Source organism: Bubalus kerabau, chromosome 5 (genome assembly GCF_029407905.1).
Source record: "Bubalus kerabau isolate K-KA32 ecotype Philippines breed swamp buffalo chromosome 5, PCC_UOA_SB_1v2, whole genome shotgun sequence".
Classification (NCBI taxonomy): domain Eukaryota; kingdom Metazoa; phylum Chordata; class Mammalia; order Artiodactyla; family Bovidae; genus Bubalus; species Bubalus kerabau.
This window is the reverse complement of record NC_073628.1, coordinates 77,660,326-77,678,091: the sequence shown is the minus strand read 5'-3', so window position 1 is coordinate 77,678,091 and position 17,766 is coordinate 77,660,326. Positions and strand designations below refer to the sequence as shown.

General features: G+C 38.8%; 1 protein-coding gene and 1 non-coding gene across 3 annotated transcripts in view; both read left to right on the top strand.

Moving 5' to 3' along the window:
- The window catches only part of RAB3GAP2 (RAB3 GTPase activating non-catalytic protein subunit 2), a 100,908-nt gene that overhangs the window by 40,142 nt on the left and 43,000 nt on the right, over window positions 1-17,766 (top strand). The window contains exons 4-10 of one of the 2 annotated variants that reach the window (XM_055581924.1): window positions 783-864; window positions 2,984-3,031; window positions 3,129-3,204; window positions 3,527-3,628; window positions 8,099-8,198; window positions 10,683-10,781; window positions 16,877-17,025. In XM_055581924.1, the coding sequence (XP_055437899.1) occupies window positions 783-864; window positions 2,984-3,031; window positions 3,129-3,204; window positions 3,527-3,628; window positions 8,099-8,198; window positions 10,683-10,781; window positions 16,877-17,025 (656 nt within the window). Of the gene's footprint in view, window positions 1-782; window positions 865-2,983; window positions 3,032-3,128; window positions 3,205-3,526; window positions 3,629-7,230; window positions 7,745-8,098; window positions 8,199-10,682; window positions 10,782-16,876; window positions 17,026-17,766 lie in introns of those variants that run through there. The other variant, XM_055581925.1, reaches the window with a different exon arrangement.
- Window positions 13,182-13,313, top strand: LOC129654386 (small nucleolar RNA SNORA36 family). Its single transcript, XR_008715465.1, has one exon. It is a non-coding gene; the product is annotated as a small nucleolar RNA SNORA36 family (small nucleolar RNA).

Here is a 17,766-nt window from a genome sequence, read left to right as displayed (position 1 = left end):
GAAAAAGTGTTACTTCTCCATTATATGGTAGCATTTGATAGCTTGATATGTTGCACAGCACTTTTGATTCTCTTTTATTTCTTTCTCTTCCCCTTTCTTTTCCTTTCTCTTCTGTTTTTTTCCTCTCTGTTTTTCAATCTTGGCTGCAGATACTCGAGCTGTCTCTATCTGGCACTTCAGAAGCAGTTTTGGGCATTGCCCAATTCTCACAAGGGGCAGTTAGAGCTAAAAAGGCCACTGACCCCTTCTCAGCAATAATGTGAATTGGGTGACTTTCAACTCTAATTTGAAAGCTCACAGTACTCTTGTTTCCTGTTTGGGGTATAAACTTAGCTTACAATTTTTGTTGAAGATTAAAGTTTGGCTATATATAGAAGGTGGAAAACCTCATTGATCAAAATAAGGTCTTGTATTAAATGGGTACGGAGTCACGCTATTAAGCAGATTTGCTCTCCAATAGCATAAATTTATTAGAAAATTTTTCTTTGCCAATTGAAGATAAAAGTTTTATAAATAAAAATGATGGGGTAATACATAGAATTAATAACTTTATTATATGGATTGCATTGGAAGAGAGACTAAAGAGTTTTATAACAATCTTATAAAAATTTTTAAACATTATCTTATATTTACTTATAGAAAGACCTACATAAGTTAATGTAGAACTATTAAATTCTGCACCTATCATTCTAAAGGAAAATAATGAAATTAATAAATTCTGTTTTAGTATGCTGTAATTAAAGTTATTTTGTGTGATGATTTTTTTTTTTTTTTTTCCCCAGCAAAATGGAAACATAGTGATAAAGGGAAGGAAGAAATGCAGTTTGCTGTTGGTTGGAGTGGTTCTTTAAGTGTTGAAGAAGGGTAGGGACCAGTTAGTTCTTTTTGTCTCTCCATATGTTAAATGTATATGTGAAATTGTTTGACTTGTATATCAGTCTGCTAAGATGTTTCGTCATTTGGAATGTTGATTAAATGTATATTCGTTGCAGCTTTAGAGATTGTAGAGCATGATTTGGGCAGTAAACTTTAATTTTATTAACCATGTAATTATTAATCCAAGAACCAAAAAAAAAAAACAACCCTTGCGTTTGGAGAGGATTTACAGGAGAGTTCAGAGAGAATTCCATAATATCCTGTCTATATTTTGTCTTTTCCTTCAGTTCAGTCAACTCAGTCGTGTCAGATTCTTTGCAACCCCATGACAACATGTGGTCCCCTGGAGAAGGGAATGGCAAACCACTCCAGTATTCTTGCCTTGAGAACCCCACGAACAGTCTTTTCCTTAGCTCTCTGTTATTATTATCTCTCTTTTTTTTTTTTTTTTTTTTAAAGCATACCACATGGCATATGAGATCTTAGTTGTCCAACCAAGGATCAAACTTGTGTCTCCTGCAGTGGAAGCGTGCACTTTTAACTTCTGGACCACCAGGGAAGTCCCTCATTGTTAATTTTATTCAGCCAAAAAGTCAAGGGCTGCCATGGTCCTCTCTGCTTTGTTAGCACTGAGCTTGTACTTAAAGGGGACAGTGCTACATTAATTCTTAAAACTCATAAATACTTAAGAAATGCAAGTTAGTAAATTCAAGTTTCTTACCTACCTGGTTAGAGTTTTAAAACTAGATCTCTAGCATGGTTCCGTGATGGAGCTGCTAGCCTGGAACCTGCAGCCAAAAATTGTTTTCAGTTAAATTTTTATGACTGAAAGTTATCTAGTTGGAATGAATAGGTTCTTTAGACTTTAAATTTAGATAAAAGACAATCAAATAGAAATCCATAGTACATGCCTGACACTTTGTAGAGATTCAGTGAATTATTTTCTACTCTTGTCAAAATAAATGCTATTTCTCCTTGAGTCATTTAGTCTAAGCATTTTGAAGACCTTTAATTTCTGTCAGAAATGCACATGCAAGGTTCAGTTACTTTAGGGCTTCCCGGATCGCTCAGTGGGTAAAGAATCCACCTCCAATGCAGGAAACACAGATTTGGGTTCAATCCCTGGGTTGGGAAGATCCCCTGGAGAAGGAAATGGTAGCCCACTGCAGTATTCTTGCCTGGAAAACCCCATGAACAGAGGAGCCTGGCAGGCTACAGCCCAAAGGGTCACAAAGAGTCAGATATGACTAAGCATGGAGGCATGACAGGAGGGCCCGAGGCTGTCAAGAGCCTCACCCACTTATGCTAGTGTGTTACTTTAATGTTTTCAGTTACCTTAGAGACAACAACCAACCAAAAAGATTCATTTTGTTTGGTGTCTAGTTTGATATATGGGGAAGAGGATTTATACTTTGTTGAATAAACTGGTGATGGTCCTGAGTTTTGACAGTTTAAGGAAGAAGTCAGTTGGCATTATTTTAATTTTGAGGCTTGTCTCTGTGTGTGGGACAAATTTTTCTCAAATCTGCATGTCAGAAAAAAAAAATCTTTTAGGGACCATCCAGCCCATCAGGTGCTTAGAAATAGGTTATCAGCAGCAATTTCTGCAAAATATAAAAAAAAGAAGCCAGCCAGTTGAAATATGGCAAGTCTCCAGAATCATGTTCTCAACAGAAATGCAGTCTGCCTGTTATGTGATTGCCAGTTCCTCCCACTTTCTGCCCAAGTTCTTCACTGATGTGGAGGAGAGGGGAACAGTGGGAAATGAGTGCTTGGTGATCCCTTGATGTTTTCTTACTTTTGTGTATAATCAGTTGTATATGGTAAAGGTTTGCTTTTTTTACTTTTATGCTTTTCATGACAATACAGAAAGAAAAATACTGTTTTTTTATTACCCTCAAGCGAATGTGACATTAGCTTTTATGTGAATGGGTTTTATTACCCTCCTTATGGTGGAGTTTTGCTCATTTTTTAAATTTATGTATTGGATACAACTGGTCCACAGAACTCATCTTCCACTTAATTGTCCTTTAACATCCAAACATAGAGATAGAAAAGTCATTGATAAATTGATTGGGTAAACATATGATTTTGTCTTTGTTTTTAGGGAATGTGTAACCAGTGCTCTGTGCATCCCACTAGCAAGCCAGAAGAGGTAAGGATAAGTGAGTCAAGTGAGGCTTTTTTTTTTTTTTTTTTTTTTTTTGGTTTGATGTATGAACTCTTAAGATCATTGATTTTGTTTGTAACAGGAGTTCCACTGGACGTCCAGACTGGACCTGCATCGTGGTGGGCTTTACTTCGGGTTACGTACGCTTCTACACAGAGGTGAGTTGAGCGTTATGCAGTTGAAAGGCACCATTTGACTGGAAAACCTGGTTCCGCATTCCCATCACACTCCTTTGTGACTCACTCCCTGCCACTTGAATGTGTAGTTATTACTTATGGGGGTGAAGGCTGGGATAGGGGAGAAGTGGTGGTAGAAAGTTCTGCTGTAAACTATAGAGAAGAGAAGCCATGTTCTTCTGCAGACTGACCACCTGGCATCCATGGAAGACTTGTGGGGGAAACGCCGCTCTTTGCCCAGCCTCACCTGTTCAGGTATATTGGTAAGAAAACAAGCAGGGCTCGTCTCTGTGCTTCCTCCTAGAACGGCGTGCTCCTGCTCGCTCAGCTCCTGAATGAGGACTCAGTGCTTCAGCTCAAATGCAGGACCTACGAAATCCCACGACATCCTGGCGTGACTGAGCAGGTAGCGTAAGAGATTGTGTCCAGAGGGACAGTGGCTTTACTCTGAAGTGGTTTCTTCCTTCTTGTTGGGTGGAAACTTTAAGGTATCTTCTCGTGGCACAGTGAGCTCTGCTGTCAGACTTTAGAAATAGAAGCTATTCATAGCTGAGTAAGGAACACCAGTCTTGCTTTTACTTACTTACTGAAATTTTGTATGCTTTGCTCTACAGTGAAATAAAACACTTAAGTTGGAAACCAAAAGGTTTTCTCATTTTTAGAACTTAATAGTGACTTAAGGTAAAAATTGGTTTTATATAACCTTATATCTTTTTTATTTGGACGTAGGTGTTAAAAGTATGTAGAGTAAAAGAAAAAAGATTTAGCTGTGTTGTTAATAGTGCTACTATATTGCACTAATCTATTTCTCAGAAAAGGGGTTATTCAGTTTTTATTTACTGTGGAAAATATTTTATATTCGTTGAAAATTTTGATAGAGAAAATACTATTGAGTGTTTAAGGCATTCCACAGTTTTCACTTCTTCCTAGGTGCTGTGTGAGATTTTGGTTGTCTCACAGTCAAAAATTTTGATTGTGTCTACAGTAATTGTAGAGGCACATGAACTAATATGCTCTTGTTCAGCACATCTTGTGTGGTACATCATCAAAACTATATAATATGCCTTCTCTCTTTGTGCTGTCTGGCTTCCAAGAGGTTTGAAGTAAGCAGGTGAATATATATTGTGTTCCTTTGTGGACGTAAATTGTGTGATAGATAGACTGGAGTGAAATTTAACCAGTAAGAAAGACTAGACTAATACCTGTTCATACTGGTGATTGAGTTAATCAGTAGTATTAAGCATTACCTTATGAGTTGCTAATTTACATGAACAGAATAACTTCTGTGCAAATTTAGAGAAGAGGGAGCTCAATTAGGACTAGGGTAATAAAGGAAAATTTCGTTGAGGAGGTAGTTTGAATTAAGCCTTGAAAATGGGTATAGAACTTAGAAAAGAAGGGAAAATATTTTAGGTAGTTGGGAAAAAAAATCAGGAAAGATTCAAACATGGAACTGTGAGACAGCAACTGTGTTAGAAACTGAGAAACTGTCTAATAGTCTGAGTGACCAGATTGTTCATAAATTTGAAAGTGAAGTGAAAATCAGAATTGCTTCAGAAGATTTAGAAGCTACTAGAGATATGGCAACCCACTCCAGTACTCTTGCCTGGAAAATCCCATGGACGGAGGGGCCTGGTGGGCTGCAGTCCATGGGGTCACTGGGAGTCGGACACGACTGAGCCACTTCACTTTATTTTTTCACTTTCATGCATTGGAGAAGGAAATGGCAACCCACTCCAGTGTTCTTGCCTGGAGAATCCCAGGGACGGGGGAGCCTGGTGGGCTGCCGTCTCTGGGGTCACACAGAGTCGGACACGACTGAAGTGACTTAGCAGAGATATGAGAAGGAAGTAGTATCATCAAAGGGATCTTGAAGGACCTTGTTCTGGATGAATTGGACTTGTGAGAATCTGGAATCAGGGAGGCTAGTTATCCTGTTTTTTCAGTTATCAGTAATAGAGTGCAGTGCTGCGAGCCAGGACTGGAATGGCTGTGGGAAAAGGGAGGAACATTTGACAGGACTGAGTACTGTATCGAGATGCTGAATTTTTTTTTGGCCGCATCTGGTGTTAGTAGTGGCGTGTGCGATCTTCTGCTGTGGCTCACAGACTCTCTAGTTGTGCTCAGGCTCAGGGGTTGCAGCGTCTGGGCTTAGTTGTTCCACTGCATGTGGGATCTTAGTTCCCTACCAGGGGTTGAACCTGCATCCCCTGCATTGCAAGGCAGATTCTTAACCACTGGACCACCAAGAAAGTCCCAAGGTGTTGAATTTAAAGAGAAAAATGAGTTGGCTCTAAGATCTCCTGCATTGAGGCATTTGATTTTGTACATGTTTGAGGTGATAGTAGGAAATAAAATGAAAATACCATCATGCCTATAGTGATACAGAACTACCCCAGAGGCACAAAGACTAGATTGAAGATGATGATTGAAGTCACAGATACTGAACGAACTCTTCCCAGGACCCATTATAGGAAAATGAAACTGAAAGCTGAAGACTTAAGTGACAATGCTGATCGTAAGGAGTTGGGAGAAAATGGAACTATTGCAGGAAACAAACAAGGAACTGTTGGAAATCCAAGACGGTGATCTGTTTATTGAAGCTGCCTCTCAAGAGCCATTTCCCTTTTTTTTAATTAAAAAAAAAAAAAAATTCCCTGGAAGATGAAGGCTCTTTAAATACTTTAAACTTGACTGTGTTTGTAATAATCTGTTTTTAGAGCTGGTGGAAAAATATAACTCAGATTTAAATACTTGCTTGCTATTTGCTTTTGTGAGTCAAAATCTCTTCACTGAAAAATATTTATTAAACACATGGAGGGAAGTCTTTGTTGTTACTCTGTATTTTACATAAGCATCATTCGTTCCAATATATATCAGTTTGTATATCAGAAATATCTATTTGCTGCATCTTTAGTGCACTCCCACATCTATTAAAGATCACAAGAGCAGATTTCCTTGTAATTCAGTTCCGGGGGCAGTGAGTATAGTAGGTGGGACGACTGATCATTGCAGGAGAAGATTCTAAAGGGAGATGGTTTTCTGGAATGCCAAAGAAACCTCTTCTGTGGTTTTTGCACAGAGATCCCTATCATTTAGCTCAATTTCTGCAGCTTTTGGACATTGGTGTTTGTAAGAGTATCTTTTTCAGGAAAACAGTCTTGTTTTGGAGATACTTGGCTAGCTGGTGGTTAGCTCCTCCCTGTCAGGGACCTCTCCCCCACCGCCATGCTCGGTGGACTGCGTAAGCTAGGCGTTGTCAAATTGTCATGTGAACCCCAACATCAGCTCCCACCCCTTGTGGCCCACAGAAATGTTGTTTAAAAATGGAAACACTCCAACAGTCCAGTAGAAAAAAAGGACAAGGCAGTTCTCCAAAGAAGAAATATAACTGGTCGACAGCATATGATAAACTTGTGAATGTTACTGATAATCTCAGAACTATAAGCAACTACATGTGGATAATTTTTCACCTTTCAGATTGGCAAAGGTGAAGATTAACAAAACTTGGTGACAGAGGGAGAATCAGGCACTGTCATGTATTGTCGGTGGAATTATAAACGGATAGGTACTTCCTTGAGATAGTTTAATAATATGAATGAAAATGAAAATTGAATGCTCTGTGACCCAACAGACCTCCCTGAAGGAATTTAGATCAAAGTGATGTGAAAAGATAATATACAAAAGATAATGTTTACTGCAGTGATGTTTGTAATAATGAAAATATTTCATTCATTCATAAACATTTATTTACTGCCCGTTATGTGCCCAGCCCAGTTGTAATCACTGAGAATCCATTTTTGAACCAGACATGCAGGGTTTCTGCTTTTGTGGAGCCTACAGTTTGAAGGTGATGGAGGGTAACCAATGATGAACAGCTGGAGATTTTCCAGGATGTTTCCAGCCTCTGATAGGTGCCGTGAGGGAAGTAATCACGTTGATGAGATTGAAATGGAGACAAGGAAATGGAATTGATGTTTGAGACAAACTCAGGAGTAGCCTTTCAGAGCAACCACATTTGCGCCAAGACCTGAGTGATCTAAAGAAAGGCAGGCAGTGACTTGGGAGGTGAAGGTGCAGTGACCTCTGTGTTCAGGGTGCAGAGGGAGAGGGGTGAGATGATGTTGGAGGGAGAGGCCCCATCCTGAAGCTTGGGTAGAGTTCAGGTTTTATTCTAAGTGCAGAAGGGAGCCAGTGGAGAGATTTAATCAGGGGAGTAGTTTGTTCTGCTGTGTCTCAGGAAGATCACTCCAGCTGTGGAGTGTGGATGGTAAAGAGGGAGACTGGAATCAGCAGACCAAACTAAAGTCCATCAGTAATAACTGAAATTTTGGTACCTATGATGCAATACAGCATCGCCACAACAAAAATTGATTTGCTCACTTACTGAAATGGAAGAATATCATTGATATATTACTGAATAAGGAAAAACCTGTTACAGAATACTGTATATGGTATAGTCTTGTACAAAAGTGTGTGATTATGTATGACCCTATATACTGAAATACGTCTGGGATTTCAGGTGAGTTTCTTTTCTCTCCTTTTTACTTCTATGTGTTGTTTGCATCCATATAGTAACTAAATTTCACTTTTATGAAACTTGTACTTTTTTGGGTTACTCCCTTTGTCTATCCTGAAAATATTCACCATGTACAAAGGCTCATATTTGAGAAGAATTTTAAGTCCTTTACTAAAACGCATTTAAAAAAAAAGTCTATTTGTTTTTTACTATTCCTCTGCCTGCTGTTGTCTTGTGTGTAGGGTGTTTGACGGTTGTTTATTTTACATTAATCGTGATATTCAGCTATACCAGAAACATAGATATGCTTATTTGGCAATAATGGAAATATTTTCTTCTTTCTTATTCCTTTAACAGAATGAAGAGTTGAGTATATTATATCCAGCTGCCATTGTGACTATTGATGGATTTAGCCTTTTTCAGTCTCTTCGTGCTTGTCGAAATCAGGTAGCAAAAGGTAATTTGGGGCAAGAAATAGCTAACTTGTGGTGATATTTGTCTTATTTAATTTAATCTACTTAGGAAAATGTGTCTTCTAAATTAAAAAGGCCTTCTGAACTAGTTCTAAAGAGAAGAAAAAAAAAACCCACTACTATAGAAATGGGAGCGTAGTAGGTTGCTTTCCTGGTGGCTCAGATGGTAAAGAATCCACCTGCAGTGCGGGACACCTGGGTTTGATCCATGAGCTGGGAAGATCCCCTGGAGGAGAGCAAGGCAACCCACTCCAGTATTCTTGCCTGGAGAATCCCCATGGACAAAGGAGCCTGGCAGGCTACAGTCCATGAGGTTGCAGTGAGTTGAACATGACTGAGCGACTAAGCACAATAGATTGCTTAATTAGTAAGATAAAGGTGAGGACTAGATCTTCAGCTCTCATGTTGCCAGCTGAATGGTTGGCTTTTTTTTTTTTTTTTTTTTACTAATTCAGCAATATGTCCTGGCCAGTTAAGAGAGAAGTTCAGCACTGGGATAGAGAATTCAGTTGTGTCTCACTGAGGAACCAGATTTCTCACTAGATGAGCGCCACTTGGGCCAGCATACTAAAATCTTGTGATTCTGCCTTGCTTCCACTCTCTGGGGGTGAAGAAAGCGGAGTGTGTGCAGGGGGCGTTTTCCTCACACTAGGCAGGACTCAACAGGCAGGCAGCGTCAGCTGCTTTTAGCTAACTTGAAACACTTCTGAACGGAGAACACTTAAGAGCCCTAAATATAATCTATGTAGGCAACTATGTCAGTTCCAGACTTTGGCATGAACCGTGCACTTTAACCTTCCCTACCCATAGTTTAGACTCTGAGGCTATTTTGTCTTTAGAAGAGGATATTGTGTTTCATTAAAAATCAAGATGCACTGTTATCTTCTGTTCCAATAAGAAGCAAAAATGCTGCCAGTAAGAGTCATGCCATCAGTTTTAAGATTCCAGTTTTAAAGATATTAAAAGTAAAAAAGCCCCAAGTCAGTGCAGATACCAGTGTTGGTGCTGATTTACCCCATTTTCTTCTGGTTTGGAATAAAGGAGCCTTCATGGCCCTAAAAAGAGCAAAGTTTAGCTTGTAAATGATTTAGCTCCCATAAAGTAGAGTTTAATTCAGATGTGCTATCCAGTTCATAAAGATTGTTCATAAATCCAGAACTAAACTGTAAGACACAGAAGAAGCAATTTCTTCCAGGGAGAGAATGCAGCATCTCACATTGCAATAGAACAGTTTTCACTGTTTTTTCAACAGGTGGATATATATGATCAGTATCTTCTTGGTTATGTGGTTCTTTAGTAGTACATTTGTTTGAATTTTTATACCTATTTTCATAATCTTTTAAATTATTTAAATTTAGTCCATGTAAAGTTTCAATGTCTTTTATTTTGGAGAAATTTCAAATAGTCACCATTAGTATATATGTCATTTTCTATAGAAATTTCTATAAGAATTTTCTATAGGTTTAAGAATTTTGTAATTTTCTATGCATAAGAATTCTGCAGTAAAATAAACTAGAAATAGACAGTTATGCTTTAATTGGTGTCATTAGCCATTTCATTTTTACTTTTGAATTGCCATTTATTTTATTATGTATGAGATCATAAAGCCATTTTATCTCCTAGCAAGTAAGTAAGCCATTTACTGCCCTCTTACTGTAAGTTGCTCTAAATATCTGATTACTTAGCTACAGATTGCTGTGACTTTCATTTCACAGTATAGGAAAACTCTCTCTGGTTGGCCTTACTTTCAAATCTGAAGTGCTCAGAGGATTACTGTTTTCCTTTGTCAGAGTACTTTTCTTCACCTTCCTGAATAAATGACGAGAATCCAGCTGTATTCTAATACATAGCCTGAGAATGTACTGACACGTGGGGTCTTGTGCATGAACCTGTGGCCCCAGGTGTAGCCGCTGCTTTTCTTTCCGTTCCTCTCTCCCTGGGTGGAAATGCCATGGTCGGTGATCAGCATTCCCTTCATTTTCTTGGCGGTGCTGTCGCTGTTAGCATATCTTTCTGTCAAGCCTGGTCTCAGTTATTTGCATTTGAGATCTTTCTGTTTTGTCATGTGTGCTTCTGCTGGGTGTACCATCAGGTTTCACTAAGACACTGGTTGCTGCTTCAGGGATTTTATTCACTGTCTTTCTCAAGAGGGAGAAATTGCATACTTGGCTTCAATTGCAGTTTGAATTCACCTTGATTTTTGATGGTAGTCTAGAGTTTTTAGTCATGTTTTCTAATTCCTTAAGTGTTCCAGAATCTCTTATGTCAGCCAAGTTAGTCTTTTAATATATGTATTTTATGTATATTGTCTTTGTGTGAGTAAATCTCACTGTATGCATGGTTTATATTACTTTATTTTTAATTAGTTTAGAATAATAAGTCGTTATTATATTTTTAATGATTTTTGGTAAAACTTCATTTTCTCCATTATATTTAAGTTTGGTTTGTCTAATTTTTGTCTTTGACAGCTGCAGCATCAGGCAATGAGAACATCCAGCCACCGCCATTAGCGTATAAGAAATGGGGTCTACAAGATATTGACACAATTATTGATCATGCTAGTATTGGTAAGCCATTACTAGTTCCAGTTCTTTTGGAACTTCTTATACTTTTTGATAGAAGTATCTCATTTATTGGAAATGAGGATTTATTCTCAGGGCTTCCCTGATGGCTCAGTGGTTAAAAAAAAATCTACCTGCCAATGCAGGAGACATGGGTTTGGTCCCTGGATACTGGAAGATCCCCTGGAAAAGGAAATGGCAACCCACTCTAGTATTCTTGCCTGGGAAATCCCATGGACAGAGGAGTCTGGCGGGCTGCAGTCTGTGGGGTTGCAAAGAGTTGGTCACAACGTAGCAACTGAACAACAACAATAACATTTATTCTCATGTGAAAAGAAAATCATTGTCTTTAGTGAGACATTTGGAGGGTAGTTTAGACTTAGAGATGAAGTTAATGTCTTTAAGGAATGGTAGTGGTTTTAGTAATTATGCCCTTAGCATAAGCAGTACTGTACAGTTTTTTTTGTTGTTGTTTTGTTTTTATAAGATTGTTTTTTAATATGAGCCATTTTTTAAATCTTTTTTGAATTTGTTACAGTATTGCTTCTGTTTTATGTTTTGGTTTATTGGCCATGAGGCATGTTGGATCTTAGTTCCCTTGACCAGGGATCCAACTGCACCCCTTGCATTGGAAGGCAAAGTCTTAACCACTGGACCATCAGGGAAGTCCCTACTGTACAGTCTTGGATCACCCACTATTTGACTTAAGTTTTATACAGATGAGTTTGATCCATGTAATTGCCAGATCAGTCTTCTAAAAATGTAACATTTAGATCAACAAAGTATAGAGCAAAGCGTATGTCTTCTTGTGACCTGTATTTGAAGGCTTATTATGTTAGGTGTGAGGAATGCAGAGATGGAGAGACTTGGTTTCTGCTGTCAGGACGCATGTAGCTGGTTGGGAGAAACATGTGAAAACAATTACGGTATCATAGCATGTGACAGTTGTCAGAATCGGCAAGTGGACCTATTCCTCCAGGGCAGGGGTAGAGGAGAAGCCCAAGGGGATCAGGGAACTGGAGGTTAACCTCAATCTGAGATTGAAAGAATGAGTGGGATTTGACCAGGAGGACAACATCAGGGAGGCACTTTAGCGAACAAGTATCACATGCGTTGTGTGCAGGAGAAACAATGAGAACTGGCCCGAGTGAGGCCAGCCTGTGAGGAGCAGCCAGATTGTGAAGGCCTAGGATACTGTGCACAGGAAGTTTTATTTTTCTCATCACCATGTTGAGAGTCCTTAAAAGATTCTGAACAAGAAAATGGTACTATCACTTAGCCTGTTGGAAAAATCACTTGAATGGGTCAAGACGAGAAACTAAGTGCAGTAAGAAAGCTATGATAATCTCAGTAAGAAGTGATGGGCTTCTGAACTAAGAGTAGAAATGGCGGTAGAGAAGAAGGAAATGTTATTTTAAAATATATTCCTATTTTTTCTGTTTAATATTATATGCTTGTTAAGAGTTTTCAAATAGCACATAAAATATAAAGAAAGAAAAAATAAGATAACTGGATGAGGTAGTCGTAGTATAGGAGAACCACACTGAATTGGATAGTCCAGTGTCTCAGGGCTCATTAGCAGTGCGACTGTTAGCTCCTCCTAGGCCTAAATTCTACTCGTTCAAGATAATGAATAGAATCAGCACCTTAAGAGCAGGGTGGTTTTTCACTAATGGTCCCAAGGAAATACGTATCCTGACTTCATTTTCTTTTCTGTCTTTGACCTCCTGGTGGGGCTTCCCATTGTCTGAATCCAGCTCAGAATCTGGGTTCATAACATGCACACACCGGGAGGGAGAGAAGGAAGGAGTGTGAATCCAGAGGGGCGCACTGAAGATACCTGACACAGAGCGCCTTTGTGTGTTGTTGCATTTCTTGTATGGAATACAGACAGACCTTGTTTTATTGCATTTGGCTTTATTGCACTTCGAAGATACTACATTTTTCACAAATTGTAGGTTTGTGGCAGCCCTTTGTCAAGCAAATCTCTGGGTGCTGTTTTTCCAAAAGCGTTTACTCGCTTCATGTCTCTATGTCATATTTTGGTAATTATTGAAATATTTCAAACTCCTCTACCAGCGACAAGATTAGGTGCCACTGAAGGCTGAGATGATGGTTAGCAATTTTTAGCAATGAAGTATTTTTAAATTAAGGTATGTTCATTGTTTTTTAAGACACCATACTATTGTACTCTTAACAGGCTACAGTGTAGTATAAACATATTTTTATTTGCACTGGGAAACTGAAATATTCATTTACTCACTTTGCTGCGATACTTACTTTCTTTTGATGGTCTGGAATTGAACCTGTGATATTTCCAAGGTCTGCCTATAATCTGTAATAAGCACATTGTTGGTAGACATTCCATTTATCTTTACTTTTTGTGAACACAGAAATGTTGCAAAACTCCAAAGTGTTGAGTTCAGTTCAAGGTGACTTCTTTGTTCTGTTAATTAAACTTTGGAACATTGAAACAGGCTAGGAGAAATGATTGGATAGAAAATTTTATTCTATTCATTTATCTCCCAGCCTACAAAATGGAGAAATAAAAAAGAGGGGGCATGCCATGAGCTTTATTCCATGTACATCTTTATATAAAGGTCTGATTAACTCATTCAACAAAAAATGAATGAATACCTGTTGTGTCCCAGACACTAGTTTTGGTGCTAGAAATACAAGGCAGACAGGACCCCTGCCCTGATGAAGCTTAGGTTCTGGTGATGGGGAGACAAAAGAGAAACAATTAAACCAAATGAATAAATAGGGTAATAACAAAATGTTAGTGAGCATCATGAAAATAAGCAGAGGGTTATGACAGAAGTACAGGAACAAGGGGACTAGGTACACAGGTGAGCAGAGGCCTCTCCTGAGACACGAAGGATGGGAAGCAGCCACTGTGTGAACGTAGGATAAACATTCTGGGAGAGAGAGCAGCAGAGACAGAGGCCTGGTCTAGAGGGGAGAGGGGACGGCGTGCAGTCAAAACCTGAAGGAGAATGAAATGAGATCAAGGAGACCAGCAAAGAGTTGGTTGGAACAAGAGAGAATGAGGATTTTGTCTCAGGAGGAGGCAGTGGTGCTAGAGAGTAGACAGATTGGAGATGTGGTTGGCACTTGCCAAGGGCTGGATATTAGAAAAGAGAGAAAGGGAAGAATCAGAGATTTCTTAGTTTTTAAGTGTGAGCAACTGGGTGAATGTTCGGGCTGTGGCTGAAAAGAGGATAGGAGAAGGAAGCGGTAGGAGTGAACGAGTGGAGAGTTATGGTTTTTACAGATTAACTTCTGACGCAGACTTCCAAATGGAGATGCCAGGTAGACAGATACATGAGTCTAAAGGTCAGGGAAGAGGTCCAGATTATCAGTATAAATTTGGGAGGAAATGGTTAACTGTGGAATGCGTTACAGAATTCAAGAAAGGAGATTTGACAACGTTCATTGATTCTTAGAAGTTTAAGTGGAATGGTGAGAATGAAAGCTGCATCGGAGTACATTTAAAAATAAATATTTCCACCCCCTATTTTCAAAACTCTGAAACACAAGAACAAGAAATCAGCTCACAGCATCTCCATTTTGACTCCAGTCCTGACTTCACTAAACTTGTTACTCATTTTCCAGCTCCTGGTGAACGCTTCCCCCTGGGTATCGGAACTTAACATATCCCAAACCTAATTCTTGACTTCTCCCATCAAACTTGGTCCTCCTCTGTCCTTCTCTCTCGTTGTCTCCTCTTGCTTGCACCAAAAGCTTTTGAGTCATCCTTGATTCTCTTTTTTTTCTCACCAGTCCTCATCCAGTCCACCTTTGTCTCAGCTACCCTCACAGTAAATCCGGAATCTGACCACGTCTCCTCTCCATCATTGTCAGCATGGTAGTCCACACCACTGTTGTCTCTTGCCTGAGCTACTGAGGAAGTGAAAATCCCAACTGGTCTTTCTGCTGCCTTTCTTCTTTTCCTAAAATGTCTTTACCCAGTAGCAGCTAACATGATCCTGGTAGAATATAAGTCATATTTTTGCCACTTCTCTGCTCACAACCTTCCAGTGGCTTCCCATCTTATTCCTCATAAAACCCAAAGGCCTTGTATCTCCTGCAGAACTGCCCCTTCCTCACCCCCGTGTTCCCCGACGCTGATCTACTTACGCTCCTCCGCTACACCAAGCGTCCTCCCACTTTGGAGCCTTTGCAGTTGTCCCTTCTGCCTGGAGTTTTACCCAGCTAGTCACATGGCTCTCTCCCTCACTTCAAACGGGTGTCTGTTCAAATGCCATTTTATCAAAGGGACTTTCTTTAGCCAGTATACAGGCCTTGAAAATTATTCAGTGACTTTAACCTTACGGAAGTTTACGTTAAGAACTGTAAGGTGTTTCACAGTGTGGAAAGGCCTCAGATGTTCAGGGAAAACCCTAAAAGACAAGGTAGTAACAAATTCAGAAGAAAAAAAAAATTTACATTTAAGGCAATGTAATTAAAGTAGGCAGCTTGTCTCAGCAGTAATGCTTAGAGTTCTCTATAGTGAGAAGGGTGAATGTGAATTTAATTTAAAAACAGATACAGATATATTGGAAGAATATGGAGAGAAAAAGAAGGACTGTAAGTTATATTTTCATTTATCTTAAATCAGTGAAAAATAATGCTAAAATTGGTGACTCAAAAAACAAAGTCACACACCTATAGTGTGTAGAGTATGAAGAGAAAGCATTTTGAAACTTAAAATTTCAATTTATATGTGATACCATTCAGCCTTTGGTTTTGTGCTGGTACAGTCAGCGTATGTAATCATGTCATAAAAACACTTTGCATATTGAATCATGAATTCATTCATAAACCCAGGACAGGCATTCTAATCTTTCAGAATAGGTCAACTTTGGTAAGGATTAAAATTTGATGACTTTAAATCCTAAATCCAGTAAGAGGTTTACTTATGAACACCCAAAAAGCAGTTCCTTTCCCAGGACTCTCTTTCAGGAGCAATGCATTCAAAATAAAGGCAGTACATACATATGAAAATGAGAATAACTCCTGTTCCATTCTGCAGTATGTTTGTGTTCAGAACTGGCTGTCTTTATGTACCAGGAGCATCTGAGTTGGAAGACATCGCCCGAGACAAAATCTAGCAGCAGATCTTTACTTTCTAGATCTCTAAGCTCACTTGCCCCCTCCTCTCTCTGCCGCCCAGGTGAATTTAAAAGATGTTGGCTTTTCCTCTACTGCTCCTCAGCATTGTCTACATTTACTCTTAGCGCCATGGGGAGATCAGCAGTAACTCTTCATTATGGAAGGCTGGGGATTTCTGGACTAAAAAGCAGATGTTTGAAAGGGTTTGTTTTCACTGTGCGGGAGAGGATATGGGAGCAGAGGTGCTCTGCTGCCTTTCCGGTGTGGATGTGAGGCAGCGCTGCCGCTGTGGAATGCCGGGTCACAGCACTTAATAAAATTGTTTACAAACGTAGATCCCCTTTTGAGCCTGTTCTTCTGTTGATGAGAACTTGCCATACAGATGAGCTTATATATAGGTATGCAAAGATCTGTCAAGGTCATATATCGCAGCATTATTTGTAGTGGTAAAAGTGAGAACCAACTCAGATGTCCGTCAGAAGGTCGGATCAATTATGGCATGACCACACAGTGGAATACTCTGAGTGACTGCCAAGAATGAGGCATGTCTCCTTGATATTTTATTAAATTTAAAAAACAAGGCACACATCAGTTGATTTGGTGTGCTGTCATTTATGTACCTACAACATTTCTGGAAAGCAGTATAAGAAAATAGTTCAGTTGTTACCTCAAAAAAGTAAACCTATACCTGGAGATATTGGTAGATTCTATACTTCTTGTACCATTTGAAGTTTTTATCTGTTTAAAAAATTAATGTTTAAATTGTTTTATATATTTTATAGCTTAGAGGAATTGTAGATGGCAATTTTAATATCTTATGGATGTTTTATGGCATTGATCTTGTAGCTTTGAAAAATGACTTATCTATTAAATGACACTCAGCAGTTAGCATTTTAGAATGGAGTTGAAATAAAAATCTGGTAATCTAAAATGACAGTGTCATTTCAGTGCATTAAAATTACATATTGTTGCTGTTTTGTCATTAGGTATTATGACTCTGTCCCCTTTTGATCAAATGAAGACTGCCTCCAATATAGGTGGATATAATGCAGCAATTAAAAACAGCCCACCAGCCATGTCTCAGTATATCACTGTAGGGTCCAGTCCATTTACAGGCTTCTTCTATGCTTTAGAGGTAAGTGTTTCATCATTGATTTTGATTTTCAACGTATATACAAATTGGATATGGTAATAGCCTTAAAAAGATTAAGCAGTTTACATTTGTAAGTTTCAGTATAAGCTGAAATTAGTCTCAACTCACTTTCTTCTAAATTCTTTAGATTAACTGAAAATGTACTAAAGTCAATGTAAAATAAGCAGCCTTCTTTGTTTCTGATGCCCCGAATTCTTAGTTGAGTTGTCTTAAAATATTGGTGCAGTAGTCAGAAGCTTAGAGTTGTTAGTGATGTTGGCCCACGAGGGAGTTGTGTAAATGAGGAATTGTAAAGATAGAATGAGCTGCCAACTATAGCTGATGAAGTGGTGAAACTGCTCCCTAAAATTGGGGAGATTTAGGTATGAGACTTGGCAGCTCTGATTTCTCACATAAAAAGTGCCCTTCTCAGAATTGTCCAAACAGTCTTTTTACTTGAACAAAAGTATATTTTAAAAAAAGAGGTGGGGGGGGAATAAATTAGGAGTTTGGGATGAATAGATACACACTCCAGTATATAAAATAGGTCACCAACAAGGATTTACTGTATAGCACAGGGAGCTATATTCAGTATCTTGTAATAATCAGTAATGGAAAAGAATCTGAAAATGTATGTGTGTATATAAAACCAAATCACTTTGCTGTATACCTGAAACTAACAGAACATTGTAAACCAGCTATACTTAAATTTAAAATAAGTTTTGTACAATATGAAGTATTTCT